The 26,336-nt window shown below is 50.6% G+C and overlaps 2 protein-coding genes across 2 annotated transcripts; one reads left to right on the top strand and one right to left on the bottom strand.

The window, feature by feature from the left end:
* Nucleotides 1-43: 43 nt before the first annotated feature.
* On the top strand, nt 44-16,397 carry DDX42 (DEAD-box helicase 42). The gene is made up of 18 exons (XM_054649535.2): nt 44-244; nt 2,139-2,365; nt 2,976-3,126; nt 3,718-3,779; nt 4,777-4,813; nt 6,228-6,377; nt 6,599-6,703; nt 7,263-7,382; nt 7,759-7,935; nt 8,418-8,546; nt 8,773-8,872; nt 9,077-9,124; nt 9,604-9,701; nt 10,542-10,818; nt 11,274-11,500; nt 12,695-12,805; nt 13,292-13,393; nt 13,935-16,397. The coding sequence occupies exons 2-18, from the start codon at nt 2,145-2,147 to the stop codon at nt 15,057-15,059; spliced, it is 3,240 nt and encodes a 1,079-aa protein (XP_054505510.2). The 5' UTR covers nt 44-244; nt 2,139-2,144; the 3' UTR covers nt 15,060-16,397.
* On the bottom strand, nt 15,637-26,210 carry LOC129130835 (parathyroid hormone/parathyroid hormone-related peptide receptor-like). The gene is made up of 13 exons (XM_054649416.2): nt 23,650-26,210; nt 22,675-22,780; nt 22,174-22,284; nt 21,932-22,056; nt 21,686-21,780; nt 21,179-21,341; nt 20,679-20,832; nt 20,478-20,538; nt 19,867-19,933; nt 19,485-19,583; nt 19,086-19,223; nt 18,959-19,000; nt 15,637-18,734 (listed from the first exon to the last, which is right to left on the bottom strand). The coding sequence occupies exons 1-13, from the start codon at nt 23,713-23,715 to the stop codon at nt 18,408-18,410; spliced, it is 1,554 nt and encodes a 517-aa protein (XP_054505391.2). The 5' UTR covers nt 23,716-26,210; the 3' UTR covers nt 15,637-18,407.
* Between the last annotated feature and the right edge of the window lie 126 nt (nt 26,211-26,336).

Here is a 26,336-nt window from a genome sequence, read left to right as displayed (position 1 = left end):
AGCAGCGCGGTCCCGGGGCCGCCGCTGACGTTACCGTGTCTCGGTTTCGCTGCCGGGGTCCCGCTCCCGCCCGTGCCCGGTCCCGCCGCCCTCACTCCCCGCTGCTTCAGCGGCGGGCGGTGCGCGTGCGCCGGGGCACGCGCGGCCGCCGCGCGTCACTCACGCACGGTGCGTGGGCACGTCCGTGCGTCCGTCCCCACCCCCCGCCCCGGTAACCGGGGAAGTGGCGGCGGCGGCGGCTGCGGTGAGTGCGGGGCGCTGAGGGAGGGGAGCGGAGCGGGGCCGGGCACGGCGGCAGATCCTCCCGAGCTGGCCTGCGGGGCCTCTCGCGGGCGGCACCCGCCGTAGCCGCGGCCTGGAGCGGGCGCGGGCAGCCCGGGCCTGCCCCGCACAAAGGGCCCGCCCCGCACCGCGGTTCCGCGGGCGGGAAGGGCCCCGCGCAGGGCCCGGTGTGCCGGGACAGCGCCTGCCCGCGGCTGCCGTGCCCCCCGGCCCCGGTCCCTGCCGTGCCCTGCGGAGGGCGGGCCCGGCGGGCGGGGGTCCCTCCGCCTTTCCCCCTGGAACGGGAGTGGCCGGGGCGCATCGCGGCCGTGCCCGCGGATCTCGGGCGCCGCAGGCGGGTCCGTGTCCCGCGAGTTCCCTCCCGCGGAGCGGGGCCACAGCGCAGCGAACCCCCGGGGTTTTCCTGCGGACTCTGCGTTCTGTGCGAAGCTCTCCCTGCTCGCTCGCTGCTGGCGAGTGGGCGAACTGACCGTGTTTTGTACTTCTGCTGCTGTATGACAATAAAAAAGTGGCCCGCCTTATTTTTTGGGGTAGCGGAAGGGGGGAAAAGGTGGATAAGTACAGTGAGGAAGGATTCTTACAATCAGATTTTAACTTAACAGTTTTCAGAGATTCCCACTGCGCTGTAACAGCAGAAATGCGGTTCCACCTCTCACTCCTCTGTTGTAGTTTTTGATCTTCCAGTGCCACGGATCCGCAGGTGTAAAAGCTACAGGGTGTCAGGACAAGGGGGAAAACAGGACTGCATGGTCAGTGCTGCCATGGAGAGCTGAACAGCAGAGTTTCCCCCGAAATCTACCACTGAGCTTTGGTCTTGACTCGAGATTTATTGAGCAAGCCCTACGCTGGTAAATGTTCAGCACAGGGACCAGCTGCACTATTTACCTTCAGATTGTTTTGAAGTTGTTTTTTTGCCAGCAAGTTCTGCTCTCATTGAAGATTCTCAGTGTGAGGATTTGGTTAATAAGACTTGTAGCCTTTGGACAGTCAGTTATAATGCCCTGGAAAGCAGAGGCTGTCTTGCTCTCTTTCCTGCCTTACAGGTATGATTTGCTTGACCATGCAGGTAACTAAATGATTCAAGAATGGAAACTGTAAATATTAATATATCAGTTCAGTCATCATCAGTTCAATTAACATATCAGTTCAGTCATCACCTTAGAAAATCTGTAAATGTTAATATATCAGTTCAGTCACCATCTTAGAAAATCAACTTCTGGGCAGACACTGTTATGTGGAGGGCTTAAAATACTGTTTGAAAAACAGAGATGGGGGAGCACATAAATCTGTATCTGTATAACAATAGAAATGGTATATATGGCTGAAGGTGGTTTGAGAGTTGGCTTTTGGCAGAAATGTGCCTGGGCTCACACAGGCCTGGTGCTGCTCTGGGCCCATTTCTCTGGAGGTTGCTGGGTTGCAGGAGTGAGGTATTGACAAGCAATGAAACACAGATGGGACAGTGTGGACATGCAAAATATGCACTGAGCTGCCTTTTCATCTCTTGTTCCTCCTGGTGTTCAAAGTTCTGGCCTTGGGTTTGTTTGTCTTGGACTGCAAACAGGACAGGTAACATCTTAAATGTGTTTAAGTAATCCTTAAGTAATCCCTAAACACGACCTGTTCTGGAAGACAACCACTTTGGTTTTATTCTTCTTTGGAATTGTGGGTATGTTCATACTACTGACAAAAGACCAGAGCCCCATCCTTTTTGGGAAACAGATTAAACTCTTGTCACTCAGAGTTCCACAAGTCCCCGTGTCATGACTGAAGTGATCAACTCACAAGAAAAATCATGACAATTACCTATAACTGCCTGAACCAGAGCATTAATTTGCCTTTTCTTGTTTCAACAGGTCATCATGAATTGGAATAAAGGTGGACCTGGTACCAAGAGAGGCTTTGGGTTTGGTGGCTTTGCCATCACACCTGGCAAGAAGGAGGAGCCCAAGCTGTCTCAGCAGTCCCACAGTGCCTTTGGCACCGCCGGCTCCTCGGCAGCATTTGCGAAATCGGGGCCTCCTCAGCTGCCTTCCTTCTACAAAATTGGGTCAAAGAGAGCCAATTTTGATGAGGAGAATGCGTGAGTGCAGTCACTTCTCATGTTTATGTATCTCTAGATTTTAATGTTGTTATGTTTCTGAGGTCGGGGGAAGTATCTGTGACATTTATATAAATAAATACAGAATAATATACATAATATACTTACAAGACTGTGAGATGCTACAGTAGCCTGCAGAAGTTTTCCTCCTCCAGCTTTCCCCTCTCCAGAACATATTTTATTCGCTCTATGGTCTTCTCAGAGTTGGAGCCAAGTAGGATAAATTTGGGTGTCTTTTGCACAGGAAAACATTGATCTCCACAGTTCTTTGCTAACCCTTCTCTTGGCTGCATAAATGTATAAATGAGGCAGCAAAAATTGGGATTATTCAGCCTGGAGAAGTTTGGGGCTGACCAAATTGTGGCCTTCTGGTACCTAAAGGGAGCCTACAAGAAAGATGAAGAGAGACTCAATTTTATGATATCTCTTTGCCCTGCCATCGCTTTGAACTTTTAACATGAATAGTTGTAGATAAATAAATCTCAACATCTTCTCTTGTCCATATGGGTACCTTGACTCAACCAGAAACCATCAAAGACAGCACAGTGCTGTAAACCATGTGCTGACTGGGCTGTTGTTCACTTTTGTTCAGGTACTTTGAGGATGAAGAGGAGGATTCCAGCAATGTGGAATTGCCCTACATTCCTGCAGAGAATTCCCCCACTCGGCAGCAGTTCCATTCCAAATCAGCAGACTCTGACAGCGATGATGATCCTCTGGAGGCATTCATGGCTGAAGTGGAGGCAAGAGCCAGCTTGGGGGATGTTTATTCATTGCTGTGGCTGTCCCTGTGTGCAGTCAGGGGCAGCAAATGTCACTCAGGGCTTTGGCAGCTGCAGTCAAAATGCCACTTAACTTGGTGGTTTCTGTAGGATGGTGTTAGTTAGACCTCAGAAATGGATTAGATAGAGAGTGGATGTGACTTACAGTAATTTAACTGTTTAACAGCTTTGAGGATGTCAGAATAATGCAACATAGAGCTCTGCTTGTTTCTGAATGTCAGACTAAGGTTTTCTGTGTTTTTCACTACCTAAATGGAAATTGTTTGTATTTATGAGCTGATTTTTAGCTACAATTCTGTTATTAGTTGGATTCAGGAGGAATATGGGGAATTTATTTTTTCAATAGCACTGTCACAAGCTTAGAGTAGTATATAAATTCAAAGGTACTAGTAGGAGAATTTATTTAGCATAATCACATATGGAACAAGCCAAAGATAAGTCCAAGAAGTGTTGTCTCTGTGACATAATGGTTGAATTATTCAGGAACATTTTTCCCTTCCATGTTTTACCATCTTGGTCTTTTTAACATGTGACAACTTTATGACCTGCTAGGATCAAGCTGCTCGAGACATGAAGAGACTCGAAGATAAAGACAAGGAAAAAAAGAACGTTAAGTAAGTTCTCTTTTCTCATTCCCATGCCTGCTGTGTCTTGGATGGTGCTCAGAGAATTCCAGTGCATTTTGTTGATGATGGTTGTTCATTAGGCAGTGTAGTATATACCTAATAAACATCATGAACCTGTGCTTGAGATGCTGTGGGTAATGATTTGTGCTGTAAAAATGGGATAATAGGAAAGAATCCATGGCAGCATCCCATGGCAAACTGCAGCAATACTGAGTTATCCCCTGCCAGAAGCCTTTCTAGGTCACAGAAATAGGGGCAACATGTTGTACTCCTGCCACTTTCCAGATCAGCCTGAATAGTTTCTCTGCTTCCCACACCCTTGGAGAGATCAGAGTGGTTTAGCTTAAAATTGCATTTATGTGAGCAAAATAAGTCAGTGCTGCTGTACCTGGACTACTGGAGACTCTTCTAAGCTTGGACTAGGTATTAGACATTAAAGCTGATAGATTAGGTAGCACATGACATCTGGAGTTTAAAACAGTTTAAATTCGTGCAGCTTATCCATTTGTTTTGACTAAGGAAAATAATGATGCTGTTGATTCTTGATAGAAATGTCAGATAAATTGATAGAAGTTACATTGCATGGGGTTGATCAGATCATACATGGTCCTGACACAGACACTGGATCCAAATCACCACCTGGGGAAGTTCTGAACTGGATTTGCACTTCCTGGCTCATATTCCTCTTCACTTATGGGTCTTCTGTAGCATCAAGAGCTTAGACCAGGATGATCTTTGATGTGGCTTCTGCTGGGAAGATGGAATCTTAATCTTCCAGTACTAGAAGTAAAGAGAAGTCTTGGCAGGGTCACTGCTATGGTTGGCACCAGATATGAAAACTCCATGGGTTGGGAATATAAATGTTGCCCTGTTGATAGTGTTGTGTCTTCCACGAAATCTGGAGCTCAGCACTAATCAAATGAAACTATTGAGCTGAGTCTGTGGAACACTTGCAGGGAAGTTTTTTCTCCGCTTGTTTTTCCAGGGGTATTCGAGATGACATTGAAGAGGAAGATGACCAAGTGAGTTCCTATGCAGTCTTTCTATCTTCTTTTTTGTTGTTTTGTATTTTTTAACTTTCCCTCTCCAAACACCTAACTGCTAGGGACAAACAAAATTCCAGTATCCAGACAATTCAGCAGGAAGCTGTAGTGGTTACCCTGCTCTCTACCCTTCCAGGTGTTTTAAGAAGAATATTAGACAATTGCATTCACTGATGAAGATTCCTTTCAGTCAGTTTGAAGTTTCCTGTACAGATTGTCAGTGTCTGAGGATCTTACACCTTGCAATTAGCACCATCAGCTGTAGCAGACACCAGGGAGAGGCTGTTGGACTGTGGAGGCTCCTTACAGTGCAGTGTGGGGTCTGTTCAGGGCAAGAATCAGGCTCTTTGATCCCTGTTTTCAGAGGAGCTCCAGTTCTCATTGAGCTTTATGAGTATCACTATAGCAGAAATAATCAAGAGAAAAAACTTAATTTCAAACTGTACCTTCCTACTGAGTTGTAGTTACTAACACTTGTGTTACTTGCATTCATGCAGAGCTTGGCAGGGTTGTGTGGCCTTGAGGGCCTCTCCTTCCAGTGTAGCTGTGTCAGAGTTTGAGCTGAGGTGACTTTATGCCTGGGGGCAGCTGCTGTTCAAGTGTATTGTGTGCATAGCTCTGAGGGATAATTGGCCAGGAAAATGGAAAATCCAGATGAGTATATATGTATATTTACATATATTTGTAATTGAGCCTTGCTTTACAAATCTGATCTTAAATATTTGCTTCAAGTCAAGCAAGACTGGTGTTTCTCTATGAGGAAGTGTCACACTGGTGTGCAGTGAGAGTCTGAGACACAAACATCTTTGTGAGCTGTGAGGATGGCACATGACAGGGTGACAGTGGCTTAACTTGGGCTTGTCTTGAAGGACTCTTCTGAAATACTTTCTTTCACATTTGTTGTTGACTCAATGAAAAATAGATTTCTCTTCATTTCCTGAAGTCTAGTTAGGGGAAGTCAAGAAACTATCTTTGGCATAGCATGTTCAAAAAAATCAATATCATATGCTCAGTAACAATGTGTTTTCTGGTTAGAAACCTGCAGTGGTTTGTTCTTTGTGCTTTGTTCCTGTGGAAATTAGAATAGATCCTTCTGTTGGTAAACACAACAAGACTTGGTAGAAGGAGCTGTTAAACAGACACAAGAGAAGTTTGGCTTTTAGGAGCATTTTGTGGTGTAGCTGACACTGGAGTTGTTTTCTTCATTTGCACTTCTTACCCTTCAGGATGTATCTGTTGGTGTTTATTAGAAGAATCAGCTCTAGTGGAAGTAGTTGCCTTTTTCCTCAGTGCTGGGTGTGAAAGCCAGCAGCCACTTAGCACACACCTCACTTCAGTCAGAAGTCCTGCTGCATGCTGCTGTGTGTGAGCTTGCTGATCTGTTTTGCTGCAGGAAGCGTATTTTCGCTACATGGCAGAGAACCCCACTGCTGGTGTGGTGCAGGAGGAGGAGGAGGATAACCTGGAGTATGACAGCGATGGGAATCCGATTGCACCCTCCAAAAAAATCATTGATCCCCTTCCACCTATTGACCATTCAGAGGTAGGAGGGATTTCTGTTCTGTTCTGTTCTGTTTGAGGCATTCCAGAAAGCAGGAGCTGAGGAGGGCCCTGTAATATTTCAGTGCTTTCTTAGGTAAGTCATACTAAATTTCCTTGGAATGGCTTCATTTAAACAAATGTTCTGGCAGACAATTAAGAACTTCAGAGAAAAAAAGAATCTTGAGTCTGGACTAACTGAGTAATGAATTCATTACATTGCAGATTGAATACCCACCATTTGAGAAAAATTTCTATGATGAGCATGAGGAGATCACCAGCCTGACCCCGCAGCAGGTGGTGGAGCTACGGCACAAGCTCAATCTCCGGGTAAGCTGGTGCCAAAACTGCTCTGCCAGCAGCTTGGAACTCCCTTTCAGCCTTGGACTATCTTAGTTTAAATGAAGATTTTCACTGGGAACTCCAGCTTTTGAATCCAGTCCTCTCAGACTCCTGCAGTGATGCTGATTTCTTGGAAGTCTCCTATGGATTTGTGAAAGTGGGCAGTGAGGAATGCTGCTTGGACTAAAGGCCTCCAGAGCTAGGAGTTAAAACTGGAAATAAATGCAGAAATTAGTTCTTTGCCATTTCTGATGTGTTTGTGGGGTGACCTGCTGTGAAGGGAGTTATTTGGGGTAAAACACCAGTTAGACACAAGGAGGTAAAAACAATGTTTAGCAGCTCATGTTGATTGACAGATAATTAAATTTTTATACCTGAAAGTCTTATTTACACAACACACCTGGAATTTGCACCCAGTTAAGTTTAATGTCCACTCAAAAAGTATAGTTCTTTTTCAGAGGCAAAGAAACCCTTTATTTTTTTTTTTAACAGATTGCTCTGTTTTTCTCTCACTGTTCATGAACAAAGATCTTTTTCTCTTTCCAAGGTCTCCGGGGCTGCTCCTCCAAGGCCTGGCAGTAGTTTTGCTCATTTTGGGTTTGATGAGCAACTTATGCATCAGATTCGGAAATCTGAGTATACCCAACCCACTCCAATACAGTGTCAGGTGAGTGTTGTTGCTTCTCAGACTTGTAAAGAGAACGAAAATAACACATGCAAAGCTCCCTCATCCACATGAGGAGGAGACAAATGCAATTCTAGTTGCAGTACAGTGGGTTTTTCTAGAAAAATGGCTTTGGTGTTTTTTAAATACAAGTTTGCTCACTTTTTTTCTTGTTGAATGACCACTGTAACTCTATCCATATTCCTTTTTAATTGTTTATTTTGGTGAATGAAGAACATTCAAGTGATGTCTTTTGCATAGAGAAATGTATGAAAAGTTCAGGGGTTTTTTGTCTTGGGCTTTCCTCATTACCTGAGTTTTCATGTACTGTCCAGCACAAGGATGGGCATAAGTGGGCTTAGAATCTCCTTCTTTTTAGGGTGTTCCAGTGGCACTAAGTGGCAGAGACATGATTGGGATAGCCAAGACTGGAAGTGGGAAAACAGCTGCTTTCATCTGGCCAATGCTGATCCACATCATGGATCAGAAGGAGCTGGAACCAGGGGATGGTCCCATTGCAGTGATTGTCTGCCCAACCAGGGAGCTCTGCCAGCAGGTAGGTGTGTAGCATTCCTGCATGTACCAGCCAGTCTGCTTGGAGAAGGAGGCAAAATCCTTGGCAGAAATTACCAGATAACATCAGGAAAGTATTTGAAAAAATTACTTTGTGCATGAGTAGCCTGGGTCCAGCTCACAGCTCTTTCTTACCATGGTTTTCTTGAAGAATCATGACAAACCTAAAATTTTAAATTTTTGCACCATGCTCCTATATTATTTTTAGGTATAAGAATGCTGTGCATGCATTGTGACAAATTGTATGTGCAGAAGGATAGAGCCTGCAGGTTAAATTATTGTTGGATGCCTAAGTAGGTTTCTCAAGTTACTGGAAATTATCCACACGTGTCGAAGTGTTCACCCCTGAGGAGTTTGGAATCATTCCATTAAGTTAGCAGCTGAGGAGTGCATTTCAAGGTCCCTGCTGCATTTCCAGGGTAGCTGTGTGATGTGAGCTGTGCTGTGTCTGTGTCACGCCCTCAGATCCACTCGGAGTGCAAGCGCTTTGGCAAGGCCTACAACCTGCGCTCGGTGGCCGTCTACGGAGGAGGGAGCATGTGGGAGCAAGCCAAGGCCCTGCAGGAGGGGGCAGAGATTGTGGTCTGCACACCAGTAAGTACTGTGGCCACCAAAACCAGGGCTTTGCACTGTTCAGCTTGAAAAACGTCGTAAAAATCTGTTCCTTTGACGTGAATATTGACACTTAATTCTAGACTAAAACCTTGAGAGGTTTTCTGTTGTAAGTCTCTGGTAAGTCAGGATGAAAAGCAGCTAGGTGGTTGTGCATATTAACATGTTTTTAAAGGTGCTTTAAAAACTTGGAGTTTTTTCTCCCTAGGGTCGTTTGATTGATCATGTGAAAAAGAAAGCTACAAACCTGCAGAGAGTCACTTACCTTGTGTTTGATGAAGCTGACAGAATGTTTGATATGGGGTTTGGTACGTATTGAACCCAAGTCACTATTTTGGAAAGCAATGGTGCCCAGTCCCCGCTTAGGGGGTCTGTAAAATTAAATAGTGAATAAGAAGCACTCATTCTTTCTGTGATTATATGTTAAATAAAGCAATGAAACTGCATTTTGACCTAATTTTTCTAAACCATGAGCTTCCAGGGTTGATGAGAGCATTTCTTCTCCTTTGCAGAATACCAGGTCCGATCAATCGCGAGCCACGTACGTCCTGACAGACAGAGTGAGTAAACAGTGAGTCTGGAGCAGAGCTTGGATTTCCAGTTCTGGACACAGCCACACCAGGAGACTTGTGCCAGAGTCCACTGGTGTTACTCTCAGCGTGGGCTGTTGGGAGGGAGCAGTTGTGACATGTGGGCATTGAACTCATCTCTCTGTAATCCCTCCACCGACTGCACTCAGAGCAAAGATGATTAGCTGAATTCATATTCATATGCCCTGAAATGCAGTGTTCTGAGCTGCCATGGGAGAAAGTTCACAGCAGTGCCCTGCATTATCAACATTTCAGATGCTATGAAATGTGTTTCCATTTTGTGGTATTCTAACAGTGGTTGGTAATTTCCATTAGAACCCATAAAACCTCAGCTTCAGTTCACTGACACTCAAGAATCCAAGTCCTCCTTCACAACATCTGTGCAGTGTTTTTACAGTTCTGAAAGGAAATTTCTACTTCAAGGCATTTGAAGCCTGTTTCTCTTCCAGCCCTCTTGTTCAGTGCCACGTTCCGTAAGAAGATTGAGAAATTGGCTCGGGATATCCTGATCGACCCAATTCGGGTTGTGCAAGGAGACATTGGAGAGGTAATGCCATAATACCTGTGAGACACTCACAGCAAGGAATTGTTCAGTTTCTGTTCTCTGAAATTTAAGTTAAACTGCAAGAATCATCATTTGTAGTTAGTTTTAAATAATTTGTGCTTAGCAAAAATAGAAAGTTTTAGAAATAGTGGGTTTGTATTTTTATCTTGTTGACCTTTCCGCCATGGTGGTTTATTTTTGTTATTAGGCTGAATCAATGGTTGTATCTTTCAGTTTTGTCTAAAAAGCATAAAAAAAGCCATTGCAGCTTCTGCAGTGAAGAATTTGAAAGTTAAAATCTCTGTCCTATGGTTTACATGGGAATGTTGATGCTGGACTTGCTTGACAGTGACAGCTGAGCTATCAGCAGGCTGGGATCTGGTAGGAAGCTGATGAAGTGGGCAGATATAAACTTGCTGGGAAGAAACTTTTCTAATAATATATTGAAACTGTTGAGAAATTTCACAAGATGCCTTCAGAACATCCTTCTTTCAACCAGTTCTCTGTATTTTTTGGTTTTTACATCAGGTCCCTTTATAACAAAAGAAATGACTGCCTGAAGCCCCTTCTTTCTGGGAAAAATTTTCCTTGATTTTGCTTAAGAAAAACACCAGCTTTCACAGCTCAATCACTGGGCCTCTATTCATTGATCTAAACTATGACTGTATAATGGGAGCATCATCCTTGAAATAATCCTAAAATGTGTAAAAATTAAACGTTTCAGAGAAAACTTGCTGGTAGCGCTGTAAGCTGCGCTGCACTGTATTACTTGTGATGCAGAACGTGTGGGAAGTCTGTGTGTTGCTCCCACCTTCCTGACTCTGAGGACATTTCTGCCCTTAGGCAAATGAAGATGTCACTCAGATTGTGGAGATTTTCCCCTCTGGGCCCAGCAAGTGGAACTGGCTGACGCGGCGCCTGGTGGAGTTCACGTCCTCGGGGAGCGTCCTCCTCTTCGTCACCAAGAAAGCCAACGCAGAGGAGCTGGCCAATAACCTCAAGCAGGAGGATCATAACCTAGGGCTGCTGCATGGGGACATGGACCAGAGCGAGAGGAATAAAGTCATTTCAGAATTTAAGAAAAAGGGGATCCCCATCCTGGTAGCTACTGATGTGGCAGGTACGTGACCTTCTGGAAAGCAGCTCAGACAACCTCTGGGTATCAGCAGAAAGGCAAGAATGTTTCAGGGGAAGGCAACCAGGCTGGCTTCTGCACCTGCAGGACACTGTGTTCCAGGTGCTTTTCAGAACTATGAAATATCCTGAGCTGGAAAGGACCCACAGGGATCATGGAGCCCAACTCCCAGCCCTGCACAGACACCCCCAGGAGTCTCACTCTGTGCCTGTGCAGTACATGGCATTGGCAAGGGGGGTTATGATGCCCAAATTACAGCCTGACATTTTTTAATCTACAGAAAGAAAAGCTGTGTCTTAAGGAAGTGTCGCTGTTCATTGATCAGCTGACGTTCTTTTTGCCCACAGGAGCAGAGCAGGGTGATACCCTGGTACCAGAGCAATTGCTCTGAGTTAATTGGCATAATGACACTTCCCACCACGTTGCTTTTTTTCTTCCAGCTCGAGGCTTGGACATCCCTTCCATCAAGACTGTCATCAACTACGACGTGGCTCGGGACATCGACACCCACACGCACCGGATCGGCCGCACCGGCCGCGCGGGGGAGAAGGGGGTGGCCTACACCCTGCTGACCCCCAAGGACAGCAACTTCGCTGGTGACCTGGTCAGGAACCTGGAGGGTGCCAACCAGCACGTCTCCAAAGAGCTGCTGGACTTGGCAATGCAGGTATGAACCAGCAGAACTTGAGCTGAGGAAGTTTCGCTCCAGATTCAGCACAAAATCAGCCAGCTCATGTTGCTGTCTCCATCAGGTGTTAGCAGTGACCTTTGGGGGATCTCTCCTGGTTTAAAGTAGATTTCCTTGTGGTTTTAATGGCCTCTGAAAGAATCCATGAAGATTTTGTAACACAGTATGTGATCTATTTTGGGGCCAGGCACTGCCTAGGAAATGAGGAGCTGTAATCTGCTGATGCCAGCAGAGCATTCCAGTGTCTCATTACAGTCAGATTTATAGCAGGCACCTGGGAGATGCAGCTTAGTTGCAAGCTAAACTAGAAAACAATTACAGGGATATTCCCTCTGTGAAAGGATTGTTGCTTGATTATTCCACCTGCCTGGCAGTGTTCTCTGGCAGGTTTGCTATATATAGGCATGACAGGAAGCTGCAGCAATTGTGCTTGTGCCACTAAACTTAACAACTCTTTAATTTCTTGTCTTTGCTGCCTGTATAGCTGCAAGAGAGCCCAGGCTTTTTGGCAACTCCCAGATTCAGAGATGGATTAGCTCATGTGGACATATTAGCAAGTAGCTTGGACAGCAGCTGCCAAAAGTAAATACTTTTTCTGACAAAGGCAGCATTTTCAGAAGGGACAGAATTAGTGAGGCAGAGCTCCCCTGACTGCCTTGAGAGGAGCATGTAGGAAGCCAACTGACTTATTCACATCTGGAGAGACTGTAGGGCATAAAAAGAGGTGCAGCCAACTATTATTTAAACACCTGGAAACAGCAGGTCTGGTTGGGCTGACATTCCCAGGCCACTGCTTGGAACAGAAAGTTTTGCTGACTGACCCTCATTTCTCCTTAGCCAAGCACTGGGCTAAATCAGTGAAACCAAAGTATAAGCAAGAGCTCCCAAGTGATGGCATTGGAAATTGTGTTTAATTCTGGGTTTATTAGAATGCAACCCCCCAAAACCTTAACCTGAATGAGAGCTGAAGGCATAAAATTAGTTTTCATAGAAAGCATTTGTAGCTCAAAGCATCAGACCCACATGGCACAATTGCCTAGAGCAGCTGTGTGGTTAAATGGAAAACAGTATTTACATTTTTCTTTTGCAATGCTCAGTATCCCTTTTTTCTCAGCCTCATTACATGCATTTCTGAAGCTTTTTATTCCCTGTGTCCTTGTCCCTCTCTTGCAGAACCCGTGGTTCCGGAAATCCCGGTTTAAAGGAGGGAAGGGCAAGAAGCTGAATATTGGTGGTGGTGGCCTGGGGTACCGTGAGCGCCCCGGGCTGGGCTCAGAAAATACTGTAAGTAGAGATGCTGAGGAGGTTGTTCACAGATTCTTGGCACCTTTTAACTTAGTATTGATTATTCTTTAATTTAAAAAATCTTGCTACTGGATTACAGTGTCTGCTTTCAAAGTTCTCATAGCTCAGCATCTTTCAGAGTTAGGATCATATATCTCAAGTGAAAGTCTCCTGTGCTGTTCTTCTCTTGTTAAGAGCTGGGTTTTTTTAGAGCTAGAGTGATCCAGAAGGTTTGGAGATTCCTCATAAAATAGACTGTTGCTGTAAAATAAATGCTAATAAATTACTTCAAAATTTCCAGTCTGATTCCTGGCAGAAAAGAAAAAATGGAGCAAACTATTCCACTGGTCAGGGCTCTCCAGAAGTCTGTCATCCTTAGTGGATGTATCTCCTGAGTGCAGGGCCAGGATAGATGTGAGCAGTGGTTGAACTGAGTGTGTCTGTGAGGGCAGCTGCAGAGGTTGATCCCATTGTGTTTTTGCACAGGACCGTGGAAACAACAACAGTGTGATGAGCAACTATGAGGCCTACAAGCCATCCACAGGGGCCATGGGGGACAGGCTGACAGCAATGAAAGCAGCTTTCCAGGTTGGTTCCATGCTTGGACTCCTTTTCTCCCCTGAAAATGCAGCAGCCCTGTTATTGCAGGGAAGGGAAGTTGAGGGTGGTGGTTGTGGCTGTGTCATTTGCAGCACACTCAGCATGGCAGTCCCAAGTGGTGGAATTAGGTACAGGCTGGACTGAACACATTTGCACAAATTTGCCAAACTTACTTTGTTTTCTGCTGCTTCTTTGCTCTTTTTTCTTTCTGGATTGTGCATTTGGGCTCAATTCTTTGTAGCAGTAGGGTAATTGCAATCAAAATGGGAAACAGAAGCTCTTTCCCTTCAGTGTAAAAATGAACCCCACAATGTAAGAATTCCCTTGTTGGTGTTGTCTGGTAGGAGGTGCCTGTTACTAACTCTGTGTCCATAAGCACAGGAGGAATGTACTCATTCCAAGGCTGACTCTTTCTAGGAATTCTGTTGCCCCAAAATCCAAGGTGGGCTTGTGACCGCACAATGACTCCGTGTTCTGTGGGGCAGCACAGAGCCAAACCTGCTCTCTCTTGTCTCTCCCTTTCCTGCAGTCCCAGTACAAGAGTCACTTTGTTGCTGCAAGTTTAAATAACCAAAAGACTGGGAGCTCTGCCGCTGGCGCCAGCGGCTGGACCAGCGCCGGGAGCCTGAACTCCGTCCCGACGAGTTCAGCGCAGCAGAACGCCGCCAATCCCGAGGGCCCCATCGCAGCCACGGCAGCAGCCAAGGGAGTGCCGGGCTTCAGCAGCACGGGCAGCCTGAGCAGCGTGCCCCCCTTCCCGAGCGCCGGGGCACAGGGCTTCAACAGCACAAACACCAGCGCCAGCAGCCGGGAGGGCGGCGGCATCGTCAGAGAACGCTACAACGACAGCCGGAACAGTCGGCACGGCGAGGCCCCGCGGCGCACAGAGGGCGGCGCTGGTGGCCGGGGGGAGGGCGGTGCTGGCCGGGGGGAGGGCGCTGGTGGCCGAGGGGATGGCGGTGGTGGCCGAGGGGAGGGCGGTGGTGGCCGCTTTAACGAGGGCCAGCGCTTCAACGATGGTCAGCGTTTCAATGATGGTCAGCGCTTTAATGAGGGCCAGCGCTTTAACGATGGTCAGCGTTTCACCGAAGGCCAGCGCTTCAATGATGGCCAGCGCTTCAATGATGGCCAACGCTTCAGCGATGGCCAGCGCTTCACCGAAGGCCAGCGTTTCAATGATGGCCAACGTTTCAATGATGGCCAACGCTTCAACGATGGTCAGCGCTTTAACGAGGGCCAGCGCTTCAATGATGGTCAGCGCTTTAATGAGGGTCAGCGCTTCAACGATGGCCAACGCTTTAACGAGGGCCAGCGCTTCAATGATGGTCAGCGTTTCACTGAGGGCCAGCGCTACGATGGCCAGCGTTACACCGAGGGCCAGCGCTACGGCGATGGCCAGCGCCACGGCGAAGGCGGCGGCCGGCACGGCGACCCCTCCCGGCACAGCGACGGCCGCCACGGCGATGTCCATCGCCACGGCGAGGGCCGGCACTTCAGCGACTCGCCGGGCGGCAACCGCAACAGCGGTGACAGCAGGAACAGTGAGAGCAGGAACGGAGAGAACAGGAAGGAGGCCAACAGCCGAGACAACAAGACAGATGGCTTTGCTGTCCCAGAGCCCCCAAAACGGAAGAAGAGCCGGTGGGACAGTTAAAAGCTGGGGGTTCACAGCCTGGAGTCTCTGCAGGTGGTGGTGTCGTTTTCCAGAGGATTACTCGGGGTTGTTGGGAACTGGTTGTTGAGCAGCTGGGGCAGGAGAAGGGAACCATGAGAGCCCCCATGCGAGTTCATCTGCGGACAGACTCACCCGAATGAAGTGCACACAACACTTAGTGAAAGAAATCATTTTGATAAAGCTCCCTGGGTTCTGCTTTGAAACATTCAGTGCTCGAGTGACTCTGCTGGATTTAAACAGATCTTCTTGACAAAAAGAAGCTGTTCCACATCCTTGGAACATTAAGAGACTGTTGTCCATAGAAGTATAAATTAGTCTTTTCTTAACCAGCGTTCACATTTACAAACCAGTCCAGTCCACCTAGAGATGCTCAGGACCTGCCTGTTAGACATTAATCTTGCAGCAGTTTGGTCAGTATGGTGAGTTCTTCCTCCATCTCCTTATCACATATACTCCCCAAATAATTTGGCCTCCAGGTTACCCTTTACCACTCTCCCCATCCACTAAGAATGTATCAATTTGCTTTGCTAAGGTGGGGCAGAGCAAGTTGGTTCCGTTTTTTTTTTTGTTTTGTTTTTTATTTTGGTGAGTGTGGAGCTGTTCGAGGGATCCTTCTCCATCCCAGCAAACCACAAATTCACCTGTAGTGTAGGTTGGACTCCCTGGCTTATTTGTGGTCAGTACTTTAACTTCAATCCCATTGCCCAGATATTTTTTTTCTTTTGAAGAACCTTCTGTTTTCTAATATCCTTCATTCTGGTGGAAGCCTGCATAGCAAACCCGTGTCTCTGCTGTGCCTATGCACCCTCTGTTCTGAGAGGGTTGAGTGCTTTCTTCAAATTAAAAACAAAAAAGGGAAGACAATGTAGATAGACCACAACAATCAGAGGCTGGAGCCCCCCAGGAAGTGTGGCTAAAGGAAGAAGATTCATAAATTCAGGGATCTCTTGCTCAGAAGCCTTTAGGGAGAACTCAGAAAACAATTAATGAAAAGAAACAGCTCAAATCTGGCCTTGTTTTGGACACATGTAGTAAATCTGTAAAATCTTGCTTGCCCATTTTTAACTCATTGTGTGTATTCCCATTTTTTAACTTCTTTTTTTTTTTTTTTTTTTTGCCACAAGGTAGGGAAGAACTTTTCAGTTGGGACATGTCAGCACCCACCGCTGGCTCGTTTCCACTGGAAGATGTACCAGAAGCTGTCAGGGTTTTGTGACATTGTGATGTTTTCTTTATCAGCTGTGCATTTACTTTCTGCTTGCTCTAGTAAATGTTTTATTACTGGTACAAAAATATGCAGCATGTGCTTTTTATTCTCCTCTTCTTTGGCTGCCCTGATGTGCAAATGGAGAACTGACAGTCTGGAGATCTGACTGTGTCTGTCTCACCAGAGGTTGTGGATTGTAGCTGATAAAATACTTCCTGTGGTTTTTCTTGGTATCTTTCACCCCAAAATGTTTTACAAACCCTGTTTTAGCTTCAAGGTCTCCTGGGGAATAGATTTTTCTCCACTTTATAAGAGGAGAGGATACAGCCCAGGACATGTGATTGATTTCCCCCAGCTTTTTGTGGGGTCATGGGCAGACCTGGAAGGAGAGCTCAGCAACAGCCCCAAGATCTGACACCTGAACTGGCTACATGATTATTTGGGCCCCCTCAGAAACCAGCTCTGATCTGCTGGAGTTTTATAAAATAGTTTCCAGAATTCCCTCCCCACTGTCTGGGCAGGAATTGTTGCCCTGGTTTGAGCTCTGCACACTCAGTGTGAATACAAGGGTGTTTCAGGGCAGACTGGCAGGGCTTTACAAGCTGTGTTCCCCTTCTCACCCTGAAGAGTCATTGCTGCAATTAAAGATTGGAGTTTGAAAACAAAATGTAAAAATAGCCCCATGGTCTGAGCTGCCATCTGCTCCCAGCTCACTGCCACTGGGAACCAGCCCCGTGTGAGGCAAATGCTGGGGGTTCTCCCCTTCTTGGTAACACTTCCTCTGCTCCTTGTTAGGATTATTGGAATTCCTCACCCCTCTCCCACCTCCCGGGAGCCTCTTGGGAAGAGAGTGATTAAATATTGATCAGTGCACAGATGTCAGCTTGCAGGGCTGTGTGAGCTCCATGGGAGGGCTGCCTCCATCCCTGGGAACAAGGGAGCAGTGTGAGCAGCATTCCAGCTGCCCTGACAGGGGCTCTGGCCCTGTGCTGGTGTCTTCCAAAGATACTGATTCCTTCCAAGAGATGATTTTAAAACTGTGCATCCCTACAGCCCTTCCCTGGCATGGCTCCTGGCTCTTTGTCCCTCCAGTTCCCTGTGACTCACTTTGCACCACAGCTTTTCACTGGAAGATATGGGAATGCACACAGTTATTTACCTGGTCCCTGTCCTTACCAAGAAATTCCTGCCTTGAGGAGATGTGTAGGAAGAAGATGCTCCATGCCACCACCACCATGCTGTTTAATTTATCTGCCATCTCCACAGATCCTCGGGAAAGCCTTTTCCCAGTGAGCTTTCCCAGCAGGGCAGGAGGATGCTGGGGCTGCTGTCTGTGGCAGGGGCAGAGGGAGAACAGACCTGGCTGGGGCCAGGGTTCCAGCCTTTCCCCCACTGCTGAGTCCAGGCTGGAATGCAAGGTGGAAACAAGCCAGACAGACTCTATTGACTCACTTCTTAGCCTGCAGTGAGATGACAGGGCCACGACAGTTGCATGCAGGGGCCTTTGTGGTAATGGATGAAGTGTTGGGGATTCAAGTGTACCCTGCACCCTTGCAGGCCATAAAGTTTGTCCTGCCTCCTTCATCCCACCCTGTCCCAGTGCCTCCCGCTGCAGTTTGTGGTAGTGTGATGGTGTTCACTCCATCCATGAGCTGAGCTGCAGAGGATGGAGGAGGGCAGGGTGAGCTGCAGAACAGCCCCACGGGCGCTCTGTGCTCCCCCTGGCTGGAGCTGGTGCTGGGTGGGGGAGTCCAAGGCAGGATCTGGCTCATGGGATGGGCTTTAACCACCCTGGAGAAGTCACCTCCCACTTGTGGGGGTAGGACGAGCACGGTGGTGTCTCCTGGTGAGGACTCAAGGCTTTGTAAGCACAGAGATCACATCAGTCACTTGCACGTGGAGGAAAATGAGGTTTTATGGCTTGGTTTTGGGCCGGGGTGGAGGAGGAGCGAGAGTACGTGGTCCCTTTGCACCCTGGTTCCGACAGAAAGGGAGCTGGGTTGTTCTGGCTGCCATCCCAGCCCTGGCTCTCCATGCAAGCGTAAGCAGAGCTCAAAGTGTGAGGACCAGCATCCTTCCAGGCACATCTGCATGCCCAGGTGGGGAATCCACCCTCCACTTCACAGCATCGTCTCCAGCTCCTTGCTGGGCTTGGGGTGACACTGAGTCAGCTCTGTCAAATCCACCGTGTTTTCCCCCGGGCCTCTCAGGCTCAGTTCCTGCGCGGGGCAGGTGCCGGAGCCGGGGCCGGAGCCGGGCGGGCGGGGCCGGGCCGGGAGCGGCGCTCCCCGGGTGCCGCCCGCTCCCCGCCCCGCCAGGCTCGTGCTGCAGCTCTGCGGGGCCTGGGAGCCGCGGCCGGCGCAGCAGCAGCTGCCGGGGCGCGCCTGCTGCCCCAGGTGCAGCGCCAGGAGCCTCCGGAAATGAGCCTTCTTGATCTCGGCCTGCACCTGCGAGAGCAGAGGGGGCTGCTGTGCCCAGAGACAGCAAAACCGCCTCGCCTTGCCTTGCCTTGCCTTGCACTTTTCCCTTCTCTCTTCCCTCCCTTCCCCTTTTTCCTTTCCCTTTTTTCCCTCCAAATCCTATTGAGAGGGATGGATCTGAGCTTTTTGCTCTGGTTATCACAGCCTGGGGCTGGAACAGGGAGCTTTAGCTCCTCACTCTTCCCACTTACCTCCCCATTGCAAAAGCAGTAGATAAAAGCCACAAAGAAACCCTGCCAAGAGACCAAAAGAGGTGGAGTGTGAGGTCCCTGAGCCTCCCTGCATGAACATCCCTCAATGCTGGGAGTGTCAGCCCACCTGGGAGGAGTTAAAGAGCATCTCATAGTGCATCTGGATCTGCCACAGGAGCCCGGAGACCTCGGTGTAGGGCATGGCCATGAACACTACGTAGTGGACTCCGAAAAGCGGCATCAGCACCAGCGTGGACTTGAGCAGCTTCCTGGAAGGAGAGACCTCAAAATCATTCCCCAGGGCCTGCAGGGCAGCTCCTGGCCCCACAATGGCCAGGCTGGAGGTGGGAGCAGGAAGAGCTCAGAACTCCAGAGCCTCAATCCAGCAGAGCTGCCAGAGGAGCTGGCTGCCACTGTCCTGCCACCCTTCCTCACTGCTCCAGCCCTTCCCACACCTCTGCTCCTCCTCCATGGGGAGCCATGCTGGCTGAACAGGCAGGACACGAGGCTTTGGTGCTGCCAGCACTTGCCTGTACTGCTGCCGGGGGTCCAGCTTGCCCGTGGTGGTCTCCCAGAGCTTGGAGGCCAACACCCGGACGATGTTGAGGAAGAGGAAGAAATTCACCTGCCAAGAGACCCCACGGTGGTGGTGGTGCCCACTGTGAGCTGGGTCTGCCCCAGGACCCCCAGGGACACAGACAGGCAGCTCTGGGTGAGGTGCAGGCAGGGACATGGCAGTGATGCTGTGGTCAGAGCAGGAGGGGCCAGAGCCCCTGGATCCCTCTGGGCTCTCCCTGGGTGCTGGAGTGGCTGGGACAAAACTCCAGCCACCACAAGTGAATAGCTCTGGTCTCTATCAATCCTCTTTCCCCAAAAGGAATTTGGAGGTTCATGCACAGGATTCTTACCACAACTGCAGCCAGAATGGGGACCTGATAAATCCACTTCATGTTCCCTGCACTGAGGTCCCAGCACCTGAGAAGACCAGTAAAGAAACTCCTTGGAGAAACCTGACAGCACTGGGAAGGATGGCTCCCTGTACCCCCAACCACCCCAGCACCCCCAGCTCCTATTCTCCACCCCTGGTGGGCTTTGTGTAAATCTTGAGCTGTGGCTATAAGCATTTGTAACCATCATGGTGGGGCAAAGCAGGTTTAAATGAGCATTAATGTTCCTGAGGGCTCCTTGGCCACCTCATCCCAAACCCCTATTGTTCATATGATGGCCTTTCTCCTTTTAAAATGCCTCACTCCAGAATGTGCCCTTTAGCATCCATCTCTGCTGTTTATTGATCAATTTATGCTGCAAACCTGCATCCACCATCCTCCCAAACGCAGAACAAAACAACTATCGCTCTGTATTACTGACAATTCTATCAACAAGCCTTGAATGGTGTTCCCTTCTGTTGTTCTTTTTGAAAATTTTCATTTCCATAAAGCTCTGGTGCCCACAGATACTTTGCTGGCATTTGCAGCACTGTTCCCCTCCCAAAGGCCCTGGAGAGGGTGGGTGTACATACTGTGTATCTGCCAGCGAGGCCCTGACGCTGGCCCAGATGGACACAAACACAGCAGGGAGGCCTGGAAGGGCAGGGACAGAGTGAGGAGCAGGGTTGGAGCATCACCTTTGCACATCCAACCAGTTCCTGCATCCCACTGCCCTTCCCTCTCAGCCATGGCCAATGCCACAGCTCCTGGCTGGGGCTGGGCTCTGTGCTCACCCCAGCCGATGATGATGAGGACCCACAGGTAGTTCTTGTTGGAGAGGAAGGCCATGAAGATCAGGCTGTGCAGGTAGAGACCTTCCACCAGGATCCAGTAGTGGTTGGTGGCCAGAAAATAGAGGAACAGAGTCACCACCACCTTGCAGCCAACCTGTGGGAGATGCCTGTGTCAGGCTGGTCCCCAAAAGCAAAACCTGGTGGCTTTTGCTTTCTGGTCACCAAAACCCAGCTGTGGCCCATGTTCTTCTTGCAGAGACCTGCATCTCCTCTGGGGTATTCCAGCATCTTCCTTCCCATAGGACAGGTATTCCCTGTACACTGGCCAAGGTACTCTGTGGCTTTTGTCTCCAGTGTGCCACCAGAACAGGGAGGAGTTGGGTAGAGCCAAAGCTGGACCTTCATCCCCTGAGCAGCACAGCCCCAGCCTGGGAGGATCCCAAGCACATACCACTGCATCAGGGCTCCTAAATCTCCCTTTCCCCCCATGCACCACTTGCCAGGTGTCCCCGCTGTCCTGGCAAGTCGTCCTCCCTCCTGTCGGGGTCGCTGGGCGCCGTGCCCGAGTAGAGCACCAGGTCCTTCAGGAAGATGCTGAGGGCCCGGCAGATGAAGGAGGTGAAGAGGTGCACGTGGATGTAATTCCGTGTGCAGTGCAGGCGCCTGCGGAGAAGGGATGTGACACCAACCGAACCCCAGCTGCCCAACCAACTCACCACACCTGGGCTCAGGGAATGGGGGCTCTCAGAGGGGGCTCTGGGGTGTCTGGGCACAGAAACCACATCTGGGAGCAAGTGGGGTGTCCACACTGTCCAAGGGCAGGGTGGAGAGATCAGGAGCTGGTCACACTGGGGATGTCTGGGGCTTTGGGAAGTTGGCTGATGTTTGTGTTGGGTCTGGGGTTGTTCCCATTCCTTTGGGGGCTGCCCCCTCCTTGGGCTTGTGTGCACGGGTGATGGGATGGGTTCCTGTTCTCCCACATGGGAGGGACTTTGGCCTCTCCTTACTTGAAGTAGGAGAGGATGCAGACAGCGACGATGAGGGAGGCCAGGGAGATGGAGTAGCCCACGGTGTACATGAGGTGCAGGCGGTCAAACACCTCCTGGAAGAGAAGGACTGAGCTCCACCTCCCTGCCAGAGCACAGGGGGAGCAGGGCTGTTTTGAGGAGCAGAGAGGGAAGAGCCCCTGCCCCCAGCACTTCCCCTGGCCCCCATCACACCCCTTTCCCAGCACCTTGGACAAACAAGGTCACCTTCTGGTGGCTTCGGCTCTCGGAGGAGAAGAGCAGGGCACACTCGGTGTAGTTGGCCCAGGTCTTGTTGATGCTGAGAGCCATGGCCCAGGTCCCATAGGCACTGCAGTACCTGTAGGCGTGACCTGGGAACAGCAACGAGCACTGTGGTAGCAGAAGGGCCCGTGGGAAGCCCAGACTTGTCCCTGCTCCGTGGATTGTCACCAGGGTGAGGTCACTCTCTGCCCAGGTACAAGACTTGCCTTTGTGGTTGAAGTCGTAGATGTAGTCGGGGCAAGGCACTGACACCTCCTGGCTGGGGGAGCCCCTTGGCCAGCAGATGATCCCATCCCACTCTGGAGGGCAGCTGGGGTCTGGCCAAAGAGCAAAGACACATCTCACATCTCCAGTCAGGGCCTCAGCATAACCTCTGGTTTCTCCAGGTGTGTGCTGGACCAGGGGGAGGAAACCTCTGCCACAGATTCCCCTGGGCTGAGAGAGGGAGAGGCTGCAGGGGGCCAGGGAAGGGGACACATCCCACCTCTTCCAGAGGGGGCAAGGCCCCTCCACAGCTCTCATTTGTGGTGTACATGGAGCTGTCTGGAAAATGCTGGAGCCAGTGCTGGCTGCACCCAGAGCTCCACAAACCCCCAGGAGCTGGGTGTCCTCAGCCCCATCCCACCCCAGCAGAGAGGACAGCATTCCCCAGGGTGTAACCAGCTCCACCAGGGCTGGCTCACCCAAACACAGGGAAGGGACAATACCTTTGATCTTCTCCAGCTGGGCCTTTATGTCCCTCTGACACTTTGCCTTGGCCTCCACCAGGAGATAGATCTGCTCTTCTTTCGTGAGAACGTCATCAGGATCGACCTGCCCAGACAGAGCCCAAGTGACAACCCCTTGGCTCAAGCCATGGCATGGCTGTGCTCTCCCAGCCCTCTCCAGGAGAGTCAGGTTTGGGTGGCTTTGGGTACATTCAACAACACAGGGAAGAAAAAAGCTCTTCCTGCATTCCTGCTCTCATTTTTCCCTCCTCCAAGGCTGATGCTGACCCCAAGCCCCTTCCTACCCTCTCCATGGTCATTTCTGCTCATGGTTATATGCAGAAATCAGTGGCCTGTTGAGCTCCTGCCCCAGCTCCCTGTCACCCACCACCAGCAGTGCTGGGTGTCCCTGTTGCCTGTGCTGAGCTGGGCAACAGCTGAGCTGACCAGGATGAGGACACAGCTTTGGAAGAGAACAGGAGCTGGGGTGCAGAAGAATCACTTTGCCCAGACTGCCTCCAGTGAGCACAGCCAAATCCAACCCCAGAGAGGAGATCCAGGACTCCTGTCCATGCTCTTCCCCAAAGCAGCACCTGGGTGGGTGAATGGGGGGCAGGAGGGGGATCCTGGGGGTGCCTCAGCAGGATGGGGGCCTGGCTGTGGGAGTCTCACTGGCTGTGCCCAGCTCTGCCTCCAGCCCCTCCTGCAGTGCTCGTAATCGGCTCTGCTCCCCCGATCCTCCCAGGCACTGACCCCTGCCCTGGATGTGTCCAAGAAATGGAAAAGCCATCACACTGCAGTGCCCCCATGGCTGCTGGAAAGCTTTTAGCAGCAGTGGAGATGCTCTCCCCTCCTGCCCAGCAGCTCTGCAGAGCAGGACAGAGTCGGGAGCACAGCCAGCCCTGCCCGGGCCAGCGGCACAGCATTTAAAGCCAGGAGAGGGAGTGGAGGAGCCCCGGGGCCACGCAGACTTACCAGAGCCGAGCTCAGGAGGCAGCAGCAGAGGAGAGTCACCAGGATACCTCCCACAGATGTCCCCATGGTGCCAGTGTGTCACTCAGATGGGGACTTCAAGGACCAGAATCGCTGCCAGTGGTGGAGAGGGCTGGCGTGGTCAGCAGGACAGAGCATCTTCTGGGAGCACCCTCCTGGCTGCCAGCCCTGCTGAGGTGAGGTGGCAGGGGGGGCACAGCCCTGGGAGATCAGGGCTGGGTGAGTTCCTTGTCCCTGTGGGATCTCTATAGGGATCTGCTCACAGGCTCTTCAGGCTGGGGGGTTTCTCCCCCCACCATGCTTGATCCTATTCTCTCTTTGTGCCTTGCCTGCTTTAAGCAGCTCCGGGAGCGTGTGCAAACAATTCCTGTTCGGATGGGGATGGCAGAGGTTTATTGGCTTAGCCCAAGGTGCTAAAATCCTCTTCATTCAAGGCAGATTCCTCTTCTCTTTTCAGAAACTTCTCTCACTGCTCCGTGGCTCATTTTTCAGCTGTCACAGCATTCCCCCACTGCCCCCACGTTCCTAGGTCCCTTCTAGCCCCAGACTGGTCCCAAGCAGCCTGAGGAAGGTGGGGAAAATCCCAGCGAGGTGGCTGGAGGCAGGGAGGCAGAGGGTGCAAGCACGTGAGCAGCACCTCGAGCTGATGCTCCTGCGATGGGATGTCTTTCAGGCAGATGCCAGTTTAACCCTTTTCCTTCTCTGGGGGCTGGGATGTGTTCTGGGGAGGTGTGCTGGGATCTGTCCTGCTCTCCCAGGCACCCACAGTGACCTCAGGGCACATCTGCATTCAGTGTCCTCGGGAGAGGGGCTGGAGGCTCCGTCCTGGGGCAGGGGATGGAGGGAGCAGCCTCCTGGATGGGGTCCCACACCATCACCGGGCAGCAGGTCAGAGCTGGTCCCAGCTGTCACCATCCCTTGTCACCTGCATCCCCCTGGCATGGCCCCAGGGCTGTCCCCTGCCTTTCAGGGTCATGCTGATGCCCAGCTTGCTCCCACCACCCAGCCAGTTCCAGCAGCCTGTGACCCCCAAGCAGCCAGAGCGTCCCCCTGGGCACAGAATGAGGCACAAAGAGGGGAGCCTTCTTTCCCCAGGCAGGTTATCATTAGTGGGATGAGGCTGGAATTCAACAGCCCAGTGCCAAATCCCTGCAACAGCAGCTCCCAGCCTGGGCCCCTCCCCTGGAGCACATAATCCATGCTCAGACACAGCTCTTGCTGCCTGTGTGAGTGCCCCAGTCCTGCACAGGGCAGCAGAGCCCCCAGAGCCTTCCTTGGGGTGTTCCTGGCAAGGCAGCTCACTCTGGTCCCAGCCATGAGCCCCCCTGAGTGTGTGATAAGGGTCAGAGCCTGCTGGGGAGGGGAGGCCAAGGGAACACAGCAAATCCCAAGGGCAGGGCTCAGGAGGGGCTGTTCCTCCTGCTGATGGAATCAGACAGCAAAACAAGCCCCAGGGTGGCCATCAGCTGAAAATCAAGGAGGGATTGGGGACATTGTCTGCAGCTGCCTGTCTCCACTGCCCGAGCCATGGCGTGGGTGTGGCACCAGGATGCTGCACGGGCATGGAGGGTGAGCAAGGGACAAACAGTCAGACTGAGCCATGAATGTTTTCTGAAGGCTCTGCTGGGGCTAATTTCTGACCCAGAAGCTGCTGGGGAGTGAAGATGGAGTTAAGGTGAGGTTATTTTGGAGTCAATGGATGCTGAGGGGGAGGCAGCTCAGGGGCAATTCAATTCCCTTGATTTCCCAGGCGACACCCGACCCAGGCTCTGAGTTCACACTTAGCAAAACAAGTTGAGTTTTTTTGCTAAATGACTCGTTATATTCTAGAGAGCTCTGGAAAGCAATGATTGCAAATGACACCCATCCAGCCCCCTCAGCCCCCCAGGCTCTGCTAGCAATGAGGAGATGATGGCACACAGACAATTCCCAGCAGTTTGTGGCTGCTCCCTCCTCCGGAATGACCCCCATAACTCCTCCTTTGCCCTGGTGCCCCACACATCTTATCTAAGTTGATGGTTTAGAATGTCTCAGTAAAACCCTCATGCCCCATTTTCTGGGATGCTGAACTTCAATGAGTTTTGTGCCTTTCTGAGTCCTCAGCTGGGAGAGGAGGGTGAGAGCAGGAGCATCTCCCACCAGAGCCTGCCCAGCCCCTGGAGAGGAGCCAAATGGAGACTCCATCTGCCCTGCGGGTTTTGGAGGTGCTTGGGATGGGTTGTGCAAAGCTGGGAAAGATCTGTGCTGATGAATTCAGGTGTGGCTTTGGCCATCATTTCCATTTCCTCATTAGCCACCCTGAGGGAGGTGGGCACCTACACTGGTCTTTTCCAGGGCTCAAGCTCAGCCCTGGGGAGAGACTGGGACAAAGCAGACCCTGAGCATGAGGCCAAGGGAGTGTTCAGACGGTTGGGAGCTCCTTTGAAGCAGCACTTTGTAAATCCTGGTTTTAGAAGGGCTCTGCAGGGCTGGCCCTCGCAGCCTGCCTGCAGACAGGCGCATTTCACCGTGGGTATCAGGGCAGGTTTAGCAGCCATCCTGTTGCTATTTTCTTGCCTGGCCCCCGTGGCCATCCGCGTTTAGGTTTCAGTGATCATTTAGCAAGCAGCCCCCATGCAGCCCACCCGGTGCAGGTGCTGGAGGGGGACATGTCCCCCCTGTACAGCTGG

The sequence above is a fragment of the Agelaius phoeniceus genome, chromosome 26, assembly GCF_051311805.1.
Source record: "Agelaius phoeniceus isolate bAgePho1 chromosome 26, bAgePho1.hap1, whole genome shotgun sequence".
In the NCBI taxonomy this organism is placed as follows: Eukaryota; Metazoa; Chordata; class Aves; order Passeriformes; family Icteridae; genus Agelaius; species Agelaius phoeniceus.
Note: the sequence above shows the minus strand (reverse complement) of the source record. Positions and strands in the feature narration are given on the sequence as shown.

Coding starts and splice junctions, on each gene's coding strand:
- DDX42 (XM_054649535.2), top strand. CDS start 2,145: ATGAATTGGAATAAAGGTGGACCTGGTACCAAGAGAGGCTTTGGGTTT. Junction 4,814..6,227: donor TTGAAGAGGAAGATGACCAA/GTGAGTTCCTAT, acceptor GTTTTGCTGCAG/GAAGCGTATTTTCGCTACAT. Junction 9,125..9,603: donor CGTACGTCCTGACAGACAGA/GTGAGTAAACAG, acceptor TTTCTCTTCCAG/CCCTCTTGTTCAGTGCCACG.
- LOC129130835 (XM_054649416.2), bottom strand. CDS start 23,715: ATGGGGACATCTGTGGGAGGTATCCTGGTGACTCTCCTCTGCTGCTGC. Junction 21,781..21,931: donor AGAGCCGAAGCCACCAGAAG/GTGACCTTGTTT, acceptor CTTCTCTTCCAG/GAGGTGTTTGACCGCCTGCA. Junction 19,934..20,477: donor GCCTCGCTGGCAGATACACA/GTATGTACACCC, acceptor TGGTCTTCTCAG/GTGCTGGGACCTCAGTGCAG.